General features: G+C 46.8%; 1 protein-coding gene and 1 pseudogene across 1 annotated transcript in view; one reads left to right on the forward strand and one right to left on the reverse strand.

The window, feature by feature from the left end:
- Positions 1-25,611, reverse strand: part of LOC149328447 (uncharacterized) — a 478,240-nt pseudogene that overhangs the window by 304,546 nt on the left and 148,083 nt on the right.
- LOC149328451 (uncharacterized) overlaps positions 4,672-25,611 on the forward strand; it is a 28,608-nt gene continuing 7,668 nt past the window's right edge. The window contains exons 1-2 of the mRNA XM_089561105.1: positions 4,672-4,690; positions 23,234-23,552. Of these exons, the coding sequence (XP_089417231.1) occupies positions 4,672-4,690; positions 23,234-23,552 (338 nt within the window). The remainder of the gene's footprint in view (positions 4,691-23,233; positions 23,553-25,611) is intronic.

Consider the following 25,611-nt stretch of genomic DNA (forward strand, 5'->3'; position numbering starts at 1 on the left):
TACAGTATGCTGTGAATCGATGCCTGCGGAACACTGTCTGCTTCTCGGGGAAGAAACTGGCGACCTCTCCGATCCAGGTGAGTCGCTAGAGGGCCGCCCTCTCTGTTGTCTTACTGGCGGGGGAGGTCAGTGAGATGGTCTGTAGCAAGAGAGCTCCCTGGATGGCTAGCTGGGCTTGAGCATGAGGACCATGAGGCTGTGGTACGGCACGTCGGTAAGGTGCGACTCGTCCAGATGTCGGTGAACACGACCAGGAGGCGAGCGTTTTCCGGGGCATTCAAGTTCCGCAACATCTGCAACGTGAGCCCGTCTGCGACAGGAGCGCTGTTCTTTTTGGACCGGTTTAGGGTCCTGTGGAGCTTGTGGTTGGTGATCGGCTCGTTGCACAGCGTGGTCGCACATGCAGAGCATGGAGGTACGGGAGGGCAGCATTGTGTTGTCTGGGTATGGGGGGGGGGGGGGGGGCAGCGGGAGGCTAGGGCCGGGTTTGGCTGCTTTGGAGAAGTGGTCGGCCAGCTGCTCCGCCAGTCCCCGATAAGGCATTCCTCGGTCGATGGCCGCTCCGTGCTCCGGTTGGTGCCGACGTGAAGCAGGGACCGCAGAAGGAGCCAGGCTGTTGCCCACTACCGGACAGACCGGATGGAGTGGCAGTTGCCATCCTAGTCTTCCCGAGCACGGCAGTTGGCCTGGCGACGGCAGACATCGTCTGCCGTCCCCAGGATAAGAAAGGCGCCGAGCGGGTTACGCAGGTTCTGTAAAGTCATGAATGGCGATTTGCCAGTATCCCTCAGGAGAAAAAGATATTTCAGCTGTATCCTACCTACCGGCCGAAGAAATCCGGGCGATGTCATCACTGGTTGACCTCAATGGGGTGGCACAAATTCCCGAATACATTCACCAAAATTTTGACCATGCGTCCGTCATACAGCATTCCGGGTGGTATCCTTGCATTTCTCTTTGCATATAGCTTCCATATTTTAATCACCCTGGAGGCTTGCTTGCGACAGGGGTTCCGACGATTGATTTAAGCACTATCAATTGCATGCTTTCTGAGACTAAATTTTTTCTAAATGTGCAGTTTAGGTGTCCAACGAGATGTCGAGATGTGAAGCTGGATTCTAGCTTGCGACAGGGGTTCAGTGTGATGACTTATGTACCTTCAGTTGCATGCTTTAGGGCGCAGTTGAGGTGTCTATCGCGATGTAGAGATTTTAGAGCTACTGCGTCCTTTCCTCAAAAATCTTTCCTTTCCACAAAACACATGATTTTGCATTCTTCCAGATAAACAGACTTAGTGTCCTCGGAATTTTTATGCTAACAAGAACTTGCTTGTTTTTTTACTTTCATTTCGACAGGCGGGGAGCGGCAGCACTTGAAGACTCCTAACACGCCTAGCCCGGAAACCTCAAACATGAGCCATGCTGTACAGTACCGGAGAGTGGCCAGGGGAAGTGCTCACTCTTGCAATAGCGAATACCCTGGGGTGGCAGCAGAAAGCGACCACGAGTCATTACTAGCTATTCTAGATGAATTTTCTCCAAGGTGGAAGACCTCGCCTTCTGCTGCACCGACTACGCAGCAGAATATAAACAGCCAAGAAGAGGATGCATCCTGTGAGAGAAGTTATTTTTATGGCCTTGACTTTGAAGACATCGCATCGCAACGCTTGCAGTGGCTCAGAGCGGCAAGTAGGAAGGCTCAGTCTAGCAATAGCGACGAGCCTGAGGCGGCAGTAGAAAGTGGCGACAAGTCATTTCTTTCTATATTTATTGAATTTTCTGCAAGAAGGACTATCTCGACATCTCCACCGCGAAGTCCGCAGCAGATTATATACAACCCCGAAGAGAATTCATCCTGTGACAGCAGTTCTTTTTATGGCCTTTACTTTGAAAAGAGCGCGCCGCAAAGCCTGCAGGAGCCCGGTTGCGTTGTTTCTCATTTCGGCAACTGGAAGGATCGAAGCCTGTTTTGGCCAGACTGTTTGGAATTCAGGAGTGATCCTGAGAGGAGCAGCCATATGGTTTCTATGAGAATATCAGATCGTTCAGCTGGGGCTTCACGCGACGGAAATGGTGTGACCCGTGCAGGCAGCAGCCAGTGCCAAGAGGAGGTAAATGAGCGCTCTCACCAGGATACTGAGTACGAAGTTTCTGGTGAGCCTAATAACGGCACTTGTGACATACAAGATGCACTCGGCGTTCGAGATTGCAGTGAGGAACCGCGGACGCGCCAGGTTGAAGATGTATCCCCGATAACAATTGATAGCAGTGACGATGTAGACTGTTTCATTGTTGAAGACAACAGTCTCGCAACACATGCGTAATTCACCATTCCTATCGTGCAGCATGCCAGCCCAGGCACTGTTATGGTATTTGACTGGAACGCCATAACTTTTTCAGGCCAGTCGCCGCTCAACTACATTTCCAATGCATCGGGCTATTTTCCATGTGTCTATCCTTGCGCCTGTGTGGGTCCCCTATCTAGTCTGTTTGTTTTGTATGTAACATTTCCAGCCACTATGAGTGACAAAGACGGCCAAAACGCAGCGATCGTGAACTATATTTCTAATGAATCGGAGTGACAAACACGGCGAAAACCCAGCGATGCTGAACTACATTTCTAATGAATTCATGTGCTTATCTTTGCGCCTGTGTGTCTCTCCGTTCTTGTCCTTGTTTGTTGTCTGTGCGAAATTTTCAGCCGCTATGAGAAACCAACCCACTCGATACGTAGCGGTGATAAATTACATTTCTAATAAATCGCGCTATTTTCCATGTGTTCGTCTTTGCGCCTGTGTGTGTCTCTTTTCTTGTCCATAATTGTTGTGTTAAAAATTTCCAGCCACTTTGAGCAACCAACTCGCTCAAAACACTCCGATGCTGCTGTCAGGTCTGTTCGTCAAAAGGCCAAGCATAGCTTGGGGATGTCCCACCTCGGCACTTACGGTAGAGGTGCAAAAGTGCGTGCTCCTGTGGAAGGCATTCTTCGCAGCCGTTCGCACGACCGTAACGAAGGTAGCCTTTGACATCAATCGGAAGTGTGCGACATGCTACACTACCCAGTTGGAAGAAAACAGTCCCCTGGGAGACGAGAAACCAATCAGTATATTTGCCGGATACCAGCAGCTATGACAATCAATTTGTTGAAATATAATGGCAGCTTTTGTTTACCACTCTTAAAATATTTGTGGGTTTCACAAGATTGCTGAACCTCTATTTTATATGAAAAACGAACTCCACCATGATGCACTCTTGAGCTCCATGGTCCAGGATGACATTTACACGAAGACAACAATCAGTCTGAGTCGAAGTTGTCGCTTAGCAGAAATGCGCGTGCAGTCATTGACGTCTCTCAGGATTCTCACGCGCAAAATATTACAGCGGCTGCGGCAGCTCATGACGATGAACACGAGACATTTCTGCGTGAAGCAAGATCTCCTAGACATCTGTCGCCCCCGAGTACAGGTGCGAGTGCGCTCACTGATGTCTTTAATTATGGAATATTGTTCAAATTAAATGGATTCGGAGCTTTTTCTAAGCCGCATTAAATATGTCTCATGCTGCCAGAATAGTAAAACCTTCAGTTTTTGCTAAAAGAAAAATTGAGCGCACTGCAACCTTGAGCTCCTCTATCGTGCATGACATCTGCAAGGAGCAACGCGAGTTATTCCAGTTTTAACATCGGCCCCTACTGCCGACACAGGAGCCCTGTCCGAAGTCTTCCACGTCACTGACACTCAACTAGCCAGAAAGGCTGTTAATGAAAATCAGTGCAATACATATACTCATGGAGCAAACCCACCGGGATCTCCAACACCTACTACTCCAAACCTGTGTGCGCTACTTCAAGTCTCTGATGAGAAGATTTTCAATAAATTGGAATCTGAGATCTTCGCACAAAAACGTGATAATGCTTCTGACATTGATAGAGAAGCTGAACAGCTAGATGCTGAAGTGGAGGCAATCAAGGGCGATGGTAACGTAAACTATGGTTTTAAGGACGACCTTTGCGGGACGACAACAGCAATTATTCTTCCAGAGTTCAAGTTGGCACTACTCTAGATGCATATAAAGTAGGTTATGAATTCCAAGATGCTTATTTACAAGATCCTAAATCGACTGCAGCAGATGATTCAGAAGATTCCACGGCATGTGCTCGAGAAGAAGAATCGTGAAGACGTCCGACGCCACGAAATTACAGGTGCTTCAGCACCTGTAAGACCTGATGGACATGAGCCCGAGAAATTAGGTCTGAGAAAACAGCATCCAATGCATCCGCGGCCGCGTACTGCAGACGCGCGTACGTTGCCTGGCCTGCCTGAGGGTGATGATGCACAAGCTGCTGTGCCGGCTGCAGCAACTAAGGATAAAGAGCCAATTGTATTAATTCTTGAAACGCAGCTTCTTATGCATACACCAAATTTCAACCCACAGCACTCAGATCCGGAGCCGCTGACTCCTTCAATGTCGGGCAACTCAGTACAACAGCTAAGCGCAGAACAGGGGGAAAAGACAGATACAGACCACTTTTAGCAGTGCTTGGTCACTGTGAAGGTTCCGTGAGCAGATCTGAGACGCAAACTCGGGTGCTACCTCACAGTCCGAATTAGAAGGGGAAGTAATGGTCAACAAATACGGCTCAGCAGCTCCATTTCCTCCATCCTGCTCGTCCATGTCAGTGCTCACCGAAGGTAAGGTCATTAATTCTGAGCATAAACTAGACGTTTTCATTTCGTTGTCAACAGTTTCACTGGTTTCACTGAGCGAAGACGAAACAGTAAGTAGACTCTGATGATTGCTTCGAAGTTCTCCCTTCTGAAAAACTCCTGTTAAGCGCGGAGGCTTAACGGAGGATTTTCAAACTGCCCTGCCTCTATCGAGCTCTTCACAATGTGCACCGAGCGAAATTGCGGCAGCTGGCTGCCGAGGAAACTTGGGTCCAGTACCACCTGCATAGGCCTCTCATCTGCACTGAGTGTAGGTGAGAGCTAGAGCTTACTCTCCGGATGAACGTGCTGCATTCCCTTTTCTGAAGGACAGCTTAGAACCTGCATCAGCGGGTAGGAAGGAAGGACATTTATTGAATGCATATTTGACAATGAATGAACACATATTTACAACTGTACATGTGATATCGCTTGAACCAAACGTGACTTGCAATAAAGAAAAAACACGCAACGGCATCAGCGGCACTGTGTATATGAGCAAGTGTACGTGCAGTACACTCATACATGCAGAGTTACATACACAGTACATACACTGTACACTTATACATGCAGAGTTGCTTGGCCATCATGCTCTTGCAGTTAAGGGCAGTTAAGGGTGATTTGCACTCCCCACACTTCTCAGGCACAGCCGGAAATCCTTGCAACAAGTACACGCCGCACATACACGCACATCTCTTGCACTAATGCTCGGAGCAGTTTTCACGCATCAGATGCTTGCGTTTACGTCGGTTGTTCTTGCAGCCAATGACGGCGCAGTGCCGCCACGACCATTAGTGGTTGTACATCATTGCTACTCACTCGAACCACTCATTAACGACCCGATCAAACGGCACGCAGAAATTAGCACGCACAGTCCCCTGGATGGCACCTACGCAGCCCACGCCGAGAGGCAGTGCCTGGTGTCGAGAGTAGAAGCACCTGCCGTCTGTGTGCGAGGATAAAAGATTAAGACCAGATTCTTTTACCCTCGCACGAAGGCCGCGAGCGCGCTTCAACTCTCGACACCAGTCGCCTTCTGCCGAAAAGCGCGGCGCGGTGGACTGCTGGTCACGCCGGCGCCGGGCGTAGGAGGCGTCTTTAGAGTCCTTTGCTTCCGTCATTGAAGCGGTCCATCACCTAACGTATGTAGGTGTGTGCTGTGGATCACTGCAGACATTTTTCCTCTACCAAACTGTACTGCGGTTATCTGACGCGCATTGTTACCCGTTAAGCTTATATACGACAGTAGTAGACCAGGTAAGGGTGCCGACTGGAAACGGTACTTAGCAGAATTCTGCGGTGGGGTGTCGTTTGTTGCCGACTTTAACGTGCGCTAGCATCTGCAATAATTTTGCACAAGAAGGTAAATTCTTGCACAAGAAGGCAAGAAGGTAAAGGATCGGCCAGCTGCAGACTGAAGGTAGTTCAGGCGAGGCGCGTCTCCTCGATGGCTAGCACGTCTTCACCATCCATGCGCTGCGCTTGCTTTTGTTCCCACTCAACACATTCCGTGCACGGGAATGTAAGCACGACCGCTGCCAATTTAAGTTGCTATTTCCACACGCATGTCAAAAAGATCGCGGGGTAGAGGGCTGACAGTGGTAGCTTTCTGCTGTTGGTAGCTGCCTGAATCACAGCAAGATATGCATGATTTTATTACATTCTATGGCGCTTGGCCAAAGGGCTCGCGACCCTGTCACACGCGCCGAGAGATTCCTATAAAACAGACGCGACTACGGGCCGCAGAATTCGTGAAAGCTTCCTTCTCTGCTAGTATTTATTCAGGCATTGATAAATTAAGCGGAAATACGTTTTTATGCGCCAGATAGAATAATATGCCCGTATATATGCGCCAGATCGCAAACTTTGTTTCCTGTTGGCCCTGTTGGCAACTCACAACGATAATTTGTTGATGCAAATTGCGCACCGCCACGCAGGGTACAACAAAGCCTTATTTTGTTTGTGCTCTGTGGCCGGCAGGAAGGGTTAAGAACCCATTGCAATTGGAACTGCATGCTAGAGGTGCACCTAGTGCTTGATGTTAACCAAAAAGTTTGCTCTCCGATGGAGCACCAATGACGGTGGTGACAGCACGAGCGCTTTCTGAGCATCGGCATAATTTAACGAGAATGTCGAATTAAATATCATGACCTCCGGCCGTCCCATGCAGTGCGCACCCCATTGTTAAGGCGTAATGGCAGAAGTTTCCACTCCTGCCGACGGCTTCGCGGCATGGCTTGGTGAAGGGCATACATCGGAAGGTGCACGTGTACAATCTGACGTCAGCTTCGCTCTAAAATGTGTTGGCAGCCAGAAGAAACCACAAGGAAACCATGGTACGTCGCTGTATATCCTTAAATCGGGTTTACGCAGTGCACGTTTTTTTTTATAGCATAATACCATCGTGACGCTGCTGAGGCTGCGTTGATACATGACTTCATGTGCCGCATTGCACGTGGCTTGAAATATCCATTCTGGCGATTGAGCTGCCGCTTTGCCTAAACGCTGCCCCTAGCTCGTCTTCCTTTTTGTTATCTCTCTTTTCCCTTGAACAAAAAATTGGCTGTGGCTTATCTTGGTTAAGCCCGGTACTTGCGAAAGCAATATCCGTAGCTATGCCATGGTTCAGCTGGTAGTGTAGCTGGTGGTTCCAATCCAATCCAATCCCATGCAATCCAATCCAATTCAATCCAATATGCTAATATGGTAGCTACCGGCCTCGCTATGCGACGGGCTGAAAGTGCCCCCTGCTGGCTCTCTCTTTTGACGTGCATTTTTCTAGCCTCGTGCTGGACAAATTATATACTCGGGGCCCTTCCACGCATGGCTTTTCTTTTTTTTTTGCATTTTGTAGCTGCAAGCGATCTTGAGTGGTGTTGGGGCTAGGCTCCGCAGTCTTCAAGTGTTGTTGCTAAAGGGGCTCTGCTACTTTCACTCATGTTTATGTATTATCGCGTTGCTCAAATCACTTAGATTCAGACAAAACATTATTTTGATAATCAGGGACTTCGAAGTAATGGATAATTTCTTGCATTTTCAGGAACATGGAACATTTCTGCGATTCATGCTGCAAATCCAGCACAAAAAAAAGCTTGACTTAAGCTTCCATGAATTCCCAGTTGATGAAACTCTGAGGAAAAATGGCTTAAAGCTATAGTGAGGAAAGATTTTACTCCGAATGAAAAGTCCTCCAGGAGTGTCGTTTGCTCGTTGCAGTTCTTGAGCTATGACTACCGTTCTGAATCTGCAAAGATCGGGAATCTTAAGCGGACGGCTGTACCCAGTATTTTTTTTTTATACCCAAGGCATATGCAGCCGCAGATAGCAAAAATAAAAACGGCGAAAGTTGGGACAGGAGAACCACCTTGCGCAGTTCCCCCAAAAAATGATCCTTTGAGCCGAATGAACTGCTTTAGAAAGAAAAAATTGAAAACAACAGAGGGCCATGAAGAAAGCAGCTATCTACTCTTACCTGCTGTAAACAGCCAAAAACTTATTTGCGCTCTTCAGGCTGATCCTCGGGAATTTGAAAATCATCGCCCGGCTACTTCAATAGTTGAATGTGCCACACAAACAAGTGATGATATTGTCCCCCGTAAACATTCAGATGTAAGAGAAATAAAATGGTTGAGGGTGCCGCTTTTCAGGCCAACTCCGTTGGTGTTCGAGAGCATCCAGCCTCTCTGTTGCAGCGGTAAACTGACAGGATGCCAACACCGGTGTCATGAAAGTCTGCAAGAATTTCCCCTGGTGTAGCGGAAGGATCCACACCGCGGATAATGCCTTTTACGCAGGCTAGCTGCTCGAAAATGAATACCTTCACCGGTAGTGAGGCGAAAGATGTGCACTGCAGCAAATCGGCAACGCAATCCAAGTCAGCCCATTTGCATAGAATTCCTCTTTTGCCAAATGGTCGCACCTCCGAAATCTCAAGATAGTGGCTGGCGGCTGCCTTCAGCTGCTCCTGGATCAATAGAGAGTTTTTTATTTTAATTGCACCATCTCCTACAGGGACCAGCGCCACAGGGATTAGCTTGACACCGTTTTGACTAAAACATGTTAGCGGCAGATTTTCAGCCGGTAAATTGGCGAACCAGGTTACTGGACCTGAGCCCGGGGAAGACATAGCCATGGCGGAAAACCTACAAAGCCTTCGAACCTACATCCAAAGGGGGAAAGACCTGGCAAAATCCCCCACTCGCGGAACGGCCTCACCAAAATTTGAAGATGGCCAGAAGACGCAGAGGCAGGCCGTGGAACAGCAGCACCAACGGGGAGGAGAGGGAACCGCAGGACTCCGTGCAGCCGTGGCACACGATCCTCGAACCTCAGCGGGATTTCTTCGGTGTAGAAGACGCGAGAAGAACAAAGATCACAAGCTGACTGGCTCGTTCGTCTCACCTTCTTCCTCACTTTTCTGCGATGTTCGTGCAGCTCTTCTTGCATCTGACTCTTTTGTCTTCAGCTTTGTTCTGTTTCTTTCCATTCACTTCTTAACCTTTCTCTGAGATTCGTCCGGTGCGATTTCACCTCTATCGGCAGTGCTCGATTCACTTCTCTTTCTTTTTGCTTTCTTCCGAACTCTACTTTGTGGCGAGCACAGTTTACAGAACATTGCGTCATCCGAGTTGTTCTCTCGCGATGAATCCACTAGTTATGCTCCTTTTTGTTCTTCGAGAACTGAGCTTTCTTCTTGTTAGGACGTGTTATCTTTTTTCCTATTTTTGACATTGTTTCGTGCACAGTGCTCGAAGCACGGCTCGTCACTAATTGGAGAACCTTTTGAATTCTTCTCCTTCTGATTCATCATTAAACTTGTCAGTTGGTCACTTGCAGTGCAGTCACAAAAAGGCTTTCCTTCTACTGCACCTACTCCTTCCTCAGAGGCGAAAATTTCGTTGGCTTCGTCATAGGCACAAATTTTGTCGCCTTCCTCGCTGCTCGAGGGTTCACTTGGAATGGTTTCCGGGTTTTCACTGAGTGCGCTCTCCTCAGCTATTGCTTATCTCTTTGTTTTCTTTCTCCTCGACAACTGACCGCTCTGTCTCACGGTTACTACAGCAATATTCACTCCAGCACTTCTCTGTCGTTTAGCTGTAGCTCCAGCTTTCTTCCTGATCTTCAGGGGACTGGCTTAAAGTGCCCTCTAACTGCAGCGACAGGTTGGCCTTCTCCTGGGTTGCTTGCTGCTACCTCGGTAGTAACTACACTTTCACTTTGTTGAAGAATCCACACTCCGGTCAGGTCTTCACTCTCCGTAATCAAAGGTATAGGAACTGCCTGTTCCACAACGAGGCTTTGACTCGGGAGCTAGCTACCACCACTTCCGTGGTTCCCAACAAATCAGACTCCTTAGTCTTCTACCCGGCCTCTCCGTGGTTAAGCTCCACTGGCTCCCTGATGTTCTTCAAACGCCGAATTTCAGCAAGCTTCCTCTGAATGATTGCCATCTCTAGTTCAAAAGCTCTTCCGGCTTCTTTCTCTCTTTTTCTCTGTTCTCTCTCTTCTTCACGTTTCCTTTGCCTCGCTTTCTCAGTGGCGTCTCTAGCAGGATGTCTTTCTCTCTTTCTTTATAAGCTCTGTCTCTCTCCTGGTCCACCCATTTTCGCAGTTCGGCTCAGGTCATCCCCATCTAGATGCCAGCCTCTACTAGCTCTTTTAGCTCCTTTAAGCTCATATTTGGAGACCGAACTGTATATACAAGGCAACGAATACCTCTACACGGTGAACGTCACTAACCGCTTCGGGGTGGCACTTCACAATATCACTCTGCAGCTAACACTCATTTACCACCTCTTTGTAAACTCCTTCCGACTCTTTCTTCGTTCCCTGCGCTTAGAAAACACCAAACGTCCTGTCCGCGGACGCCAGAATATATGCCACCCAAATGAAATAAATTTTTGAAAATGAGAAAAACAAAAATGAATAGAAAAATAAGATTAAAAATAAAATAGAAATAAAATAAAATTAAAATTAGCATGAGAGTCGCTGCGTTTCTAGAAGAAAATTTTGAACAGCACAGCGCACACTGCTGTTGCTTCGTCGAAGCGAAGAAGCGCCAAAGGAAAGAACAACCGCAGTGGACACACGCAGACGCAGCTGGTGAAACGGAATTGCTAATAGGCGCCTCCTCAAAGAAGAGAAGCGGCGGCAGAACAGCAGGTAGTGACCCACTGTCTCAGGCTCGGCACAAAATGGGCGCAGTGGAGAAACCGCCAGAACAGATCTGTGAAGGAAAAAATTTAGCGGAGGTAAAATTTCTGAAATAATGTGTAACTGCGAAACCTCACCGCAGCTATATATGCGCAGGTTGGCAGGACAGCAATTATTGGGCCACAGAGAGAGACCCTTTCTAAGGAATCGGCAACCTCATTTAATTGAATGCCCATGTGCCCCGGTACCCAAAGCAACCGCACCGAATTTAAATGCAGCGGGATCAGCTGCTTAAAGAGGCGTAATACCCTAGACTCAGTGGGTGATGATAATGTAGAGCAAATAGATAGAGAGTCCGTCATAACCATGACTTGGAAAACGGTGGGATCTGATTTACGTAAGGCTAAAATTACTGCTAATAATTCGGCGAGATAAATTGGTGCGAAGTCTGGAAGACAGAGAGAAAAGGACCATCCCAATGTAGGTGAAAAAGTGCCCACACCTGCCTTTTCACGATCCTGCGAGGCATCGGTAGCAATGAGAATATGAGAAGGAAAGGGCCTTAGGTGGTCCTGCAACAAACCGTGAAGAAGAGGAAAGGGCTGCAGCTGTGCCTTCGGTGGGAAAATGTCATCAAATGCAATCTTGACTGAAGGAGATGTTATACATTGGATGGAGATCTGTGAAATGAATGTTTAAGGGATCAAGGAGAGATTGCACGAAACATATAGGCGGAGTATGCGAACGACACCAGGTGGCATTTGAAAAGACTGCAGGTTGACTAAGAAATATTATACTGGAGATGTGAAGAGGTGAGTCGCACAAGTTTAAAAAGGTTTGGTCTGTTAAAAGGCAAAATCTAGCTAATAAAGTTGGAATTCGCAACTTAAGGTGCAGGACAGCATTGGCTACATATTTTGGAAGTCCCAAACAGAGGTGCAAAACCTCACGCTCCAAGAGCACAAGAGGACGAAGTTAATAGGCTGGAGCTGCGGAGAATGAAACACATCCGAACTGCAAAATTGGGCGGACATACATTTTATATATCAGCAGGAGTGTGTGCCGTCACATGCCTGACCTCGCACTGCGAAGCCTACGCAGGATGCCAATGGCCCGAACTCCTTTTACAGAAACTTGCTCAATATGTGCCCGCCAGGAAAGAGTACAGTCGCATATTACTCTAAGATACTTCACTGTTTGAATATGAGGAATTATGTGATTTCAATAAGAAACACAGATGTTTACAGGATGAGAAACCGGGAAGACGGACAAGGTGCATTTGTTCACATTGAGGAACAGATGAATACCTCCTAACCAGGTGTCAAGAATAATGAGGTAATCCTGCAAGGTTTGATAAACAGTGAATATCACTTGCACAGGCAAAAATGCGGTGTCATTGGCGTACACGTATGCTTTCACATTATGGATGTATGGAATTGAGCTTAGAAATATGTTAAAAAGAACAGGGGAAAGAACTGACCCTCGCGGTGCACCTCTTGTCTCTCGAAATTTCGTATAAGAAACACCATTTCGGCAGCAATAAAATTCTCGGTTTCTCAAGAAAGCAGAGGTCCAGGCTACGAAATAGTTTGGGAAATTAAGTTCTTGTAATCTGTGTAACAGTGCCGAGTGCTCGACGCTGTCGTAGGCTTCACTGATATCCAGGGTGACTAGCGCGGCGAACTGTTTATGCTGCGAGCTAATTTAATACGGCTCTCAAAGTCAGTATGAGCACACCAAATCGAACAGCCCGGCTTGAAACTAATTTGACAAGGATTCAAAGGATCATTTGCAGAAATGAAGAGATCATTTGCAGAACAAGTACCATGTCAACACGTTCAACAGAGAGCGCGTCTATAACGCTGTCATGGAGAGATACTTCAGCAGTAGTTTGTTGCTCAGATTTACCTTGGCCCTGTGGAGCGCTATTGATGAGCACAGATGGTGGAGGAGCTTTCGAAACCACAGAGGACAAGAGCAGAGCGGTGGGAGCTGCAGCAGATTGGTCATCTGGGTAGCTATGACCTGGGATACACACGTGGATACGGTTTCCATAATGCTTTCCATTGGATTTGTCATTGCTTTTTCAACTGCCGCTGTGATTGTCTCTGACCAAGAGGCATAATGCTTTCCATTGCATTTGTCATTGCTTTTTCAACTGCCGCTGTGATTGCCTCTGACCAAGAGGCAGCCATTACGGGTGGACATTTGGCATCCGCACTAGAATAACCAGAGGCACTCTCTTTCACTGCGGCAAAGGCTTCTTCTCGTGGCGTGCTCCGGCGTCTGTCTATTAGCTCTAGAACCTGAACTTGTTGAGCTCGTGCAGGACAGTCTGGCGAATTGGCAGAGTGGGCACCCCCACACAGAGACTTTTCTAGCTGTCCGGGACAGTCCTCTCTAGCATGACTTTCGCCGCATGCAAACAACCTAAGCCCGATTTGTAGGCTTTGCCGCTGTGACCAAATCTCCAACAGTTCTGACACTGAAGTGGTCTAGAGTTAAATGCATCCACTCGAAAGACCAGGGGCCACACTTTGATCTCGGAAGGGCACACTATTCCTGCAAATGTGGCTATCAAAGACTCGGTAGGAATTTTGACACCCTCTACTATTCTCCTGCAACGATGGAAAGCAATGACGCCTGCAGAGGAGAGGCTCTCAAGCGTCTCCAAAGGGCTCAATCGAGAGTCGACACCTCAGACAAAGCCCTTGGAACACGCCAGATGAGGCGGTATATATGCGCTCGCTGGGTGGATGGCGAAGGAGGTACACTTCAAGAGGTCGGCGACACAATCCTTGTCCGGGGACCTGCAAAATATCCCACCCCTGCTGAACTGCCGCACATCTGTGATCCGCATGTAGTGAGGCGATGTAGTCTGAAGGGCCGCCAGTACACCCTCCGGGTTGTTAAAACGGATCGCGCCTCCATCTGAAGAAACTAAAGCCACAGGAATGCTGGTTACTCAACTGCGAAAAAAGACCTCAATGGGGAGCTGGTCCTGAGGAAGAGAGGCTGACTAAGGGGGAAACCCCTGGCCGGAAGAAGAGGTAAACATCAAGCCTTCGCCCGCGCCCAATCACCCTTTAACAGGAGCAGGCAGAGAAAACAAGAGAAATAGGGCAAGTTAGAACAACACCGCCAGGTACTTAGCCGCTACCCCGCTGCAGGACCACGTCGTCACGAGTTGATGTGTGGCGCTCTTCTTCATGCCACGTGGTCTCACGATTAGCTGTGCACTTCTTTTCTTTTACTTTCCTATTTTGTCCTCGTCCTCCTATTTCGTCCTCCTTTCCGCAGCCTTGTTAATGTTCCTTGGTGGTAGCCGAGGTCATCTTTTGCAGCAACATTTCATGGCATCTATGAGAACAGGAAGAACTTCCGTATAATACGAGAGATTTGTGAGGGCAAACAGTCTTCCTCCATGTTTTATGTTCCATGTTGACCATTGGGCGAATGGTGCAGCCTTCGTCAATAATTTACAGACCAAGGAGTTTGTTTCTACGCCGCCGAGTGGGTCTCTCTATAGTGTGGTACAACTTAAGTCTGCAGTGAAGCTCCACCCACATTCAGCCTCCGCGCACAGAATTCCTCCACGACGAAAAAGTAGTCCGCTGCTCATAAACGTTTCTTATTACGTCAACAAGAAGCTTATCACGTGAAAAAAATTATGAGTTCTAGAATTTTGATACTTGTATTGTTTGATATAGTCAAACATTACAAAGCTGATTTCGTTTACAGTTGCTATTGCCCAGCGGAGTAATAAAAGACGCCGCGGACCGCGGCCCAGTGTTAGCCACTGCTGTTTTTTAAAGTTGTATCCTACTATAGCTGATTTGGCAATATTAAGCTTGCGAGGTTCGAAAACGCAATTTCCTCCCACGTTCGAGAGATTTGAATTACTGACAATGCAAAAGGAACAGCGCTGCAAGACTCAGAATCAAAAACCCTTGGGTTTGGTATATTGAAAAAAAAAATGATTTAGCTCGCCAAATGTAACAGAGGCAGCTACAGAGGTTTCTTTTGTCTATTAAAATTACAGCACAAACCCTTAAAAAAAACTGGCCTGTCGCGGTGGCTGCTGAGCGCATAGTCATGGATTGTAATCAGAGCTATGTCGGGCTCAGCTCGGCGAAGGCCAAATGTGAAACCGCTGGGGTTCTGTACAACGTCGATGGGCGTTCGAAGATCCCGGTTTTATAAATTAATTCCTGAGCCGTGTGGTTTAGGTGTCCACTGAGATATCTGTGCCAGGTACTCTGCCACTCCCTTTCCTCAAAAACTAATATTCATATTTTACTCGATAATGTTTCGTCAATACTTAGTGACATCATTGAATTCGCGAGTATTAGTAAAGCTGGTTATAGGATTACCTAAGTTCTGAAAATTTTCCTTGATATCTGGAATGTTTGGTGTATTCCATATCGAGCACCATATCTGATAGAGTGTTAACGAATTCCGACCGCTCGAATTTCTTTAAAAGAAATTTTATACAAAGTAAAAGTGGAATATTGTGTGGCATTCGCCTACAGCCGCTCCATAACTTGTAATTGGATTAATTGAATTTTTCTTAACGCTCTTTCGGTTTCATCAACCGAATAATGGCTTTGGCGTCTACTTTACCTTTAGGTCACGCGAGACACGATAAAAATGTGGCAGTAAAGCTGCTGATTCGTCGTTTCATGCTATTCCAACTCTTGAAGCAAACTGGTTAAGTGTTGTGAATTAAAAGTACTTATCAGCGCTTATACTGAAAGTTTTTACGTGTCTTACATGATCTGAACAGAGATCATGTAAGACACGTTTTTACGTGTCTTACAGGATGTGTCGAAAATTGATATGCAGAAAAGCGAAATAATTTTAACAGTCCTGGAAGGAAACAGCAGTTCACAACTGGTAACGAGGTCCTGGAAGTGTTAAGGAAATACGTCAACTTACGGCAGGTTGTAAACGCAGATACGTATCACGAGGACAAACTGACTGAAAGAATTAGAAAGGGGTATAGCGCATATCGCAGCTTATCTGAGATCATGAATGACAGTTTGTCAATATTCCTCAGAGAATCTTACCGGTACTCGCCTATGGGGCAGAAACTTGGAGGCTAACGAAAAGGTTTCAACGTAAGCGAAGGACGACACTTCGTCCTATGGAAGGGAAATGGTAAATGCTACGTGAAAAGACAGGAAGAGGTCAGAGTGGGTCAGGGAGCAAACGCTGGTTAATGACATCCTGTTTGAAATAAAGAGGACGAAATTGGCTCGGGAAGGACATGTAATGGGAAGGCAATATAACAGATGGTCGTTAAGGGTAACGGACTGGATTCCAAGAGAGGGCAAGCGTAGCAGGGTGTGGGAGAATGTGGGAGGGTGGATGAGATTAATAAGTTTGCGGGAATGGGGTAACCGCAGCTGGCAGAGCGGAGGTTGAACTAAAATTTGATATCTATATTCCTTTAAACTAAGACTTCTTTAAGCTCCACTGTTAGAGCAACTGGTTTCATTTGAACTTTAGTAATGAACAGTAGCCATCGTGATGTTGAAATGATCCCTTGCATAAGGGCAATACAAAATCTATTCTGGAGCTGGAGTTCTTATGCGAACCACTCTGTGAGCACTTGACGACTTAACAATATACTTGGAAATTTTTCTTAAGCTTTTCGCTGTTACTGCCGTATTTACTGAGTTTCCTCTGCCTTCGCCCTGTGATAAAAGGGGAAAGTTTCTTGCGCTTCGGAAAACCGAGCCCTCTTTAAGGGAACACTGTTTTGCAGACGTTTAACTAAGTTAAACATGCTGCTGTGAAAGCTAGAAGGAAATTAACAAAAAATAACAGGGGTGAAAATGTTTGTAGAAAAAACATATTTCGTCACCTCTGTTATGAAGGTTTTACTTTTACTTAATGGTATTAAGGAACAGCATATTCTTGAACCGCCGGACCGAAACACCTCCTCGATGCATCCGCGCTATAAGCGGAGGAAATGCAAAGAAGCCTGTCTACAGGTGCACAGTAGCATTTTGCCGTGTTGTATTCTTTTAACAAACGAATAAGAGTGACGTATAGCCACGTTGCCTCAAGAATCCTGGCGGTATTGTTAAAACACTCAATTTTCAACCAACGGGTACCTTTCCAGGGTCGGGGCATTTTTGAAAAACAACCCACTGCATAGATGAGGCATCGAAGATTACTTCTGCAAAATACTAGAGCCATGTGCACCCCGAAAACCTGCAAAACTTCAAATCAAAGCCCGCTCGTTCTTTTCTTCCAGAAGCAAATCCCCGCCATCTATTCTGCTCCTTTTTGACGTCTTACGGGTTACTTTCACTAAAGGCATTCCATTGGTGCATTGTTCTGCCTGATGGGGAGAAGGTTGGGCGTAGCCTGCGCGTCGTGTTGTCTGCGCAACGCTTTCCTCAGCGCCTTCCGTTTTGGGACATACCTACAAACCAGCATGAAACAACAAAAAAAAAAATGCGGAGGGAGCGTTCGGCGATAGCCTTGAAACCCAGTCATAAGACTATAAAATATAGTAAAACTGAGAGAGTCGGCTCGCCCCCCGCCGTGATTAAATCATGAGATAGCCCTCTTCGCGCGCGCTCCCTTCTCAGTTTTTTTCTTCCATGCAAGCCCCCCAAAACAAGGTTTTAATTAATAGTGCAGTAGAGCCTTTCCCTCGCTCGTCCACTTAACCGCTTCGCACACACACGTCTTACCCTTCGTGCATCTTGCGTACGCCTTGACTCCAATGAACGACATGGGCTTTGGAGCGGAGAAAAGTCACAAACACACAGAAATCATAAACACACACGTAGAAAAGCAAACAGGCGGTTGCCGGGCCCGCGCTTTGCCCCGTGTTTCGAACAAACCCGGCTTCTGACCCTCCGGTCGTGAAACGATGGGGAGGCCTAACAAAATGAAAAGGTGGCTCGCTAACTGGAGTTTACAAACAGATGTATGAAAGGATGCGCTCGCTAACAAGTGTAGGTGGTCGAGCCGGTCGCGCCTTTCGATCGTTCAGTGTGGAGAGAAAATGCAACCACGCTGTTTCGTCGTTGGATGCGCACGCAGCGACTAGAGTCGAACCACGATCCGGCACAGATTTCCAGGAGTTGTGAGTTGAGTCGTGTCTGGCTCCAACGCATCGGCCTTCCTGACACGATGGTAATGAATGTGGTTCTTTGCGGTAGACACTTCGCTCCGGACGACTAGTCCATGACCCAAGCAACTGGGGAAAGGAAGGACAAAGAAAAAAACGTGACGGAACACCACAAGGAGACCAAAGAGGAAAATAGAGAGGGTTTGGGAGACCCGCAGCTCTCTCCCCCCCCCCCCCCCTTTTACTTGACCGGGCAGCAAGCAAAAACCAAGAAAAATATTCTATTCAAGGCGGGGCCAACACGTAGACATGTGACGCACTCCACCAGACACCACGCTTCCGGGTAACATCAAAAAAGGAAGGGTGATTTTGCCTTGCGAAGCGTACTCGGCGAGGCGCGAGAGAGAAATATCTCGGGGAGGGAACGGAAGGAGAGGTGGCTGGCTCTAAGAGAGGTAGAGAGTATTTTCGACCAGAGGGTAGTCAGTGGCCTCTTAAGCCTCTTGAGACCTAAGGCTTGCAACGTTTCTTCTCCAAAGGAAAGGAATGCGTTAGCTGATGCATTTGACGTTGCCCGCGCTGAATATCCCATAATGCTGCATGTTTTAGAGTGCGTAAACTATAGCACCCTCACAAATTAAACGAAGAAATTTCTGTCATCTTCTGAGCATGACGATGAAAGTCACCCATTCCTGCAATCCTGAAATAGCGGCGAAGGGGTGTAGCTTCCACCACAAAGGTGACCCTGTCTGCTCGTTCCTTCGGTCAGCGAATATGAAAAGCCCTATGTGTACGTCTTTTATCTTCGAAACAACGGACGTAGGAGAAAGAAGACATTGCCCGGACAACAGCATTGGGATTGTTTCTTTATAATACCACTCCATCATTTTTTTCTCTGCGCTACCACTTGAACCAATGCTGCAGGCGTTACTGACAGCGGCCTAAAAATCTGCGCCGCATTTTATCAATGTCGAAGCATTATAGCACTCATCAGCAGCTAAAAAAGGCGACGTTGACTAAGAACAGTGGCATCCTGTCAGCAGGGGACCATAAGATAGTGATGGGGGATCATAGGAAATAGAGCAAAGCGAAATAATAGCCGTTAGCGATAGGAACAGTTAGTGATAGTAGTTTTGGAATGATAAAGGACATTACTAAAGAATGTTTTGGTTTGATTTTTAATGAGGTTTAGTGTTCCAAAGCGACGCGGGCTATGAGGGACACCGTACTGGAAGGCTGCGGAAAGTTTCGACCACCTGGGGCTCTTTAACGTGCATTGACAAAACACAGGACAAAAGCCTCTAGAATTTCGCCTCCACCGAGATGCCACGACTACGGCCGGGGTCGAATCCGCTTCTTTTGGGTAAGCAGGTGAGCAACATAATCTTTGAGCCACAACAGCAGCTCGTTGCAGAAAAGAAGGGTCATAAATTGCAATGGTAGCAATAAAAATCTTTATGTCGAGTACCTCTAGGGTGAAGGCCGTCAGGGTAAAGGCCTATAGGTTGAAGGCGTTTGAATCCCAGGCCTTTTGTGGTAATAGCCTTTAGATTAGATCAAACATCTTTTTGGCGAAGGCCTTTAGCTCAAAGGTATTAATGGTTAAGGCCTTTAGGGTAAATGCCTTTATTTACTCATTTATTTATTTGGAATGCTGCCAGTCGCTGGTTGAGAGCTTTGCAGGCTGGCATTACATGTATCATAGTAAAGGATAAAATTTCTTTAAGCGGCTGTGCAAAGCACAACTATAATGTAGACAATTCATAGCACAGAAAAACTGAAAAGATGTTTCACAAATTTGCACATGTAACATAAAGAAAAAAAACACACTATTTCAAAAACATAACGTAAACATGGGCACAACACATCGTATACGCCTTGAAATAGACAAAAATGAAGAAAAGCTTTCTAACCAACACTCTAGTTTTAAAACACGCCTTCTATATGGGAACAAAAATATGAAAATGAATCAGTATTAGTTATAGATGCGTCTAGATGGTTTCATTCTCTTGTTACTAGCGTGAAGAAAGAATCTTTGAAAATGTTACTTTGATAAGGATATTCGGTCAGCGTATACGCGTGCTAGTTTCTTAATGCACGTTTTTGTGACAGTGAAAAGTACTTTGATGAATCGAACTTAAAAGTGTTATTAAGAAGCTTATAAAGAAATTTTAGTGGCGCGTGCTTTGCCTTTGTTGATAGTGTTTTGAGTCAGGGATTACAGCTTGTTTTGTTAGTGAATCAGCTTTTTTTGTGCCTGTTGTGAATAAACCTTACTGCTTTACGTTGAATTCTTTCAAGTCGGGAAATATTAGTTGAAACCAAACAGTGTTAGCATATTCTAGAACAGGTCTAACAAACCTTTTATGAGCTAGAAGTTTAGTTTCTATTGGCGCAAGACGAGGACCCCTTTTAAGAAAAAACAGCTTTCGTAATGCAGTTGAAGTAATGTTGTCGATGTCTTTCCCCATCCAAGATCGTTAGTTACTGTAACTCTTAAGTGTTTGTGTTCTTTGACGAAGGCCAGTGGAGTAGCATTGGTTCTATACAAAACATTTGATGGCTTTTTTTAGCTAAGGCAATTACTGCAGATATCACCATGTTAATTGATATACGACAGTCATTACACCAGTCCGAAAGTTTTTGCAGTGATCTGTTAAGGATGACATGATCTTCGTGGCTTCTTATTTCTCTGTAAATTATAAATCGCCTGCAAAGAGTTTGATGTCACACGTAATGTCGGTAGTAATGTCGTTAATAAATATAAGAAACAGTGGCCCAAGGACAGAGCGTTGAGGAACTCCGGATGTGACTGGTACTTTTTCAGACTGAATGTTAGGATACAAAACGAATTGCGAACGTTGCGGCAAGAAATCTAAAATCCAAGCCAAAAGTACCCCATCACCGATGTAACCCCTTAGTTTTACTATTAGTTTAGAATGGCATACGCAGTCGTAGGCTCTAGCAAAGTCGAGTAGTATGACGTAAGTTTGGCTGTTATTGTCAATAGTTAAAGCTAGGTCATTGCGCAACTTCAGTTATCTCCAAGATTTCTTTCGCATTCGCAGCACGTAAGGTCCTTAGGTGCCAAGCGCAACTTTTTTTGAGTATCCAGTATGGCTGAATAGATATGACACACTAAATATATATTTTCGATACCGACATTACGATACTTTCATTTCTGGCTAGTGATACAGCTAATACCTATGTAAATATAGTAACTAAGATGCATGCGTTTCCGATACAGCCTATGCCTGCTGCGTTCATCGGAACTTCGATGGGCGGGTCCCTTTTTTTTTCGCCTCCCTCTTAATGTTATGCGTAGGCTCATCACTCTTTGGCTCGTAGGAGGGCGAGGAAGGTACGGGAGGCAGAGCGGTAATACTGGAGTGCGATGGAATGTATTTCGCCTTAGCTGTCGTCTGGCTTCTTGTGTAGCCCTTGCTTAGCAGTCACAGTAACTAGATTGACATGATCTCGGAAGTGTAAATTGTGGCCAAAATTTCGTGAATCCAGGTTATTACATATACCTGTAATTTCGGAGCTTCAATTTAGGGGAACTTAACCACAGGGCGTTGTAATTTCAGTGTCTGGCAAGCCGGAACCTAATGAATGAATTTTGTTCTCGGTATGATCAACGAAAGGGTCAACTGGGACAGGAAAGGGTTAATTGGAGAGATACGGTAGACGCCTAAGCCTAGTGGGGCTTATAGTGATGATGGAGTGGGGCATAGTGGGGCTGATGATGATGGTCAGTGAATTCTGGTTATGATGATCATGATGATGCAAGAAACTGTTTCGCGTCAACGCTTTGTCGGATCATGTTGTTTTTTTATTTTATCAGCAATGAAGTAAGCCATGAATCTTCAACCTCTTGCTACACGTAGAAAGTTCGCCCGGTTGTCATTATTGCACACCTTATACTATAGTGAAACGCCATTCTCCCGAAATCATATCTTTCCTGCACCTCATTGTTCAGCTCGCCTGGATCATGCGCATAAGGTACGTCTGAGTTTCGCTCGCACACTAAAATATCAGAAGTCACCGCTGGTTTTGTCAATAAATGAATGGAACTCATATCCATCCAGCATTGTCGGCCATACTGAATTATCATCGTTTCAAACAGCTTTACTAACATTTTTGAACACGGAAAATGCATCATAGAGTGCTAGATGATTTACCGTGTCCGTGACTTTTTGGCGGTCCTTTTTTTGCTTTGCCATTTCTTTTGTGCTGAACAGCTCTGGAGCCTCTTTTGTGTGCCATTGTATATTTAGTTACTTATTTTGCCCTAATTATTACTCACTTGTTTGAACGTGTTGAATTTTGCGGTTTCAATGTGTTATACTGCACTTACCCAAATGTTACCCAAACTCTGCCTTGTGTATATTTACCATCATTTGTTATGAGTTGATTTGTTATGTGTGCTTTCTTTTAATCATTCCCCCCTATGTAATGCCCTCTTCTGGGTCTTTAGGGTAAATAAATAAATAAAATGAATAAATAAATAAATCTCCATTCCTTTGTTCGCCTTATAGAGAATTTCATCAACTAATGACTAATGGAATTGCTTATGCACGGACATTACTGGTAATGATAAATAAAATTGCGCCTAATATGCGATATGCCGTGTTTTTTGTCAAGGCGTTTCTTTGTTAATGCTTCTCGATTTTTGATGTTGTTTCATGGTAATATAACAGTAACGCAGTAGTTTGCTGTTAGAACGACGGCTGTATAGCTGAGCTTTTAAGGTATAATAGCTCGACCACTGCCGTCATATTACCTCAGACGACTGATTTTTTTTTCGGTATAATTGCTTCGCCATCGTCGTTATATTACATTTTGGCCCCAAGAAAATGTCATTCATGTGGGCATTCGCACAGAAAGCACAGCACATAGCCCGGCTGCTGGGTGCTCTGCAGAAGGCGCAACCTTTAGTCATAAGATGGAGATGGTCCTTGGAATAGAGACTCAGGAAATCTCGCAGTAGTTGGAGTATAATCATCAGCCGTCGCTATTAATGTCCGTCTGCGGGGACAGCGAAATCACACAGTGTTTTATTCTTGATTTATTGGTTTTAGACGCGCCTTCGTCGTGAAAATAAAGTTCCAACAAGCCCAATCACAACCACTACTTAACATTACACCTCAGACGTGTATTCAGCAGGTTTGTCAGAAAGCACCCTCTTTTACAGTGTAAAACACTCTCACGGATGTAAACTTGTTTACATTTCTTCACTGCTTTACATTTACAAACATTTCTTCTTGGAAAATCTCACCCAGATGAATCGGAAGACACCCGCTTGGTGCGTCGCGTCTATCGGCTGTGCCACCGATACGTTTCCGATAAGCCGACCACTGCCTCGCTGAAGGAATCTCTGGAGTCTGCTCGCAAGCCGTTGAACTGGACCAAAATGGCCGGCTGTCGTGACTACCGTGAACTTGTAAGGCTCCAGGTACAGATGTCGCTGCTGGCTGGACTCCACTCAGTCATGATCCTAGAAATCCTCAGCGAGGATGGCCGCGCTGTCTTGCGACTTTCTTGGGGGAGGTCGCTGCACCAGAAGCTCATGAGCACTAGCAATCACCGCGGAAACCTAGAGTAAAGTTCAGGTTCTTCTACTCTCCTTGCACCAGAGGAGCCCCGCCAGAGACGGTTGGTTTAACTCGAAGACTGAAACTTGATCTCACGCACCGGGGTGCCCCGTCAGAGACGCTCTCGTGATGAGTCGAGATGCAGGGGTAAGGCTAACACTTGACGATTTATATACAAATATTTACATTGCATATAGAAGTTCAGGCGCTCGAGACAAATTAAACGGCAAAAGGACAAACAACAACAAAAAGGTGGATCTGGCTAATACTAGGGGAGGCCCCTACTCGGCGTAGCCGAAAATGCGTAGCATCTCACCTTAGCGCAGAACCCCGCTTGGGACTCCGGAGCCCAGTTTTAAAGCCCTAAAGGCCCGGCCCACATTCCGTAGCTTCCAATCATGTTGCGGTCTCAACACCATTGGTTCATCCAGGGCATGGCCAGCCCTCCAGCTTCCGTAAGGTAGAGCACTCTCTCCACCAAAAAATAAAAACAAACACAAATAGACATTCGTGCCAGCACGTGCGCGAATAGGTACCGCGGGGCGGGGTGGACACCCGTACTTCTTGGCGCGTTCCCGAGCGGCCGCGCTCCAAATAGGAGACGCTTCGCTTTGAGCGCCCCCAGCCGCGTTCCGATGACCCCGCGTACATTAACGATCTCTTACACGCCCTTCCCAAGATTCTACAAAGGGCTCAAATGCCACTTTTAGAATTATAACAAAAGAGATCGGTACGGGGCACAAAACCACCCTGTGGGTGACATGCCGCTGCTACACCAGCACTGGCACCAACAAAACCAAAAACAATAAATGCACACGGGCACGAACACAACATTACGCAAAATGCACACTCAAATACGCACAGTGGCATGCCTGCCGTGCGCCGTAACACGGAGTCCAAGTTGATGGGTTGCACCCAGTTCACCACCTCCAAGTAGACACCCTCGTCCTGCTCGCGAACGAGCACACACACACACACACACACACACACACACACACACACACACACACACACACACACACACACACACACACACACACACACACACACACACACACACACACACACACACACACACACACACACACACACACACACACACACACACACACGCACACACACACACACACACAGACACTCGCAACTTGAGCGTTCAGTAGCACTCGCAAGACGTCCGTAAGTGGCCACGTGAGCCTCCTTAGTCGCACCGAGCGTCCCTGTGTGCGTTTCGAGCCACCACGCGTCTCAATCGATACGATCAACGCCCAATGGCTACTACGCTCATTAGGCCGGTGCCACAGCGGGGCAAGAATTCAAAAATTGCTGCCCTCCAGGATCGAAAACAACGTCCTGATCCTCGATAAGTCCAAATACTTCAGCACGCGACACACTTGACGGCAAGCTTTCTCCGGCGCGCCGGTTCGAAACGCGTACTGCGTGAGGAACATAGTCCCTGTCCAGCCTAATCATATCAGTGCGACCACTTTTGCCACACATGATTTGGCGTTCTGCAGCACGGGACGTACTGTTCCCCGCGCCGACTTCCGCCGTGAAAGCCACGCACCTGCCTCCTGTTACTCTACCTCGCTTGGAGCCATTTGCCCCGTTCCTGCTCAGGTAAACACTGACGTTGCCGTTCCCTGCTTGATAGGCATTTGCCGGCTTCGTGGCATCGTCTAACTCCGAGGCTCCATGAGCTCCCTCGCAGTCACTTAACCCGAGCTTGCCTTGCGGCAAGTCGCCACTCATTTCTGGGTCCTCAAATGACCTGGCCGGACACACACCGGGTGCGTTCGACAATTGCGCGGCGCTCTGCCCGGTCGGCGCAACACGCCTACCTCCGTTCTCTGGCTCGGATGAAAGGCTCTTGCCATCAGCAACGCTACGAGGCCCTTCATGCCTTATGACCGACACAGTGTGCCGTTCCAGCAAAGTTAGGCTTTCTGCTGTCACTAGCTCCGTGTCAGAGATCGCAATCTCATTCATAGAGCCTGCAGGAATTAGATCACTCTCCTGCTTGGTCTCGGACAATTTGGTCTCGATTGGCCCTAGACCATCAGAATTGG

This window comes from Amblyomma mixtum, chromosome 9 (genome assembly GCF_055824585.1).
Source record: "Amblyomma mixtum isolate Tamu chromosome 9, ASM5582458v1, whole genome shotgun sequence".
Lineage (NCBI taxonomy): Eukaryota > Metazoa > Arthropoda > Arachnida > Ixodida > Ixodidae > Amblyomma > Amblyomma mixtum.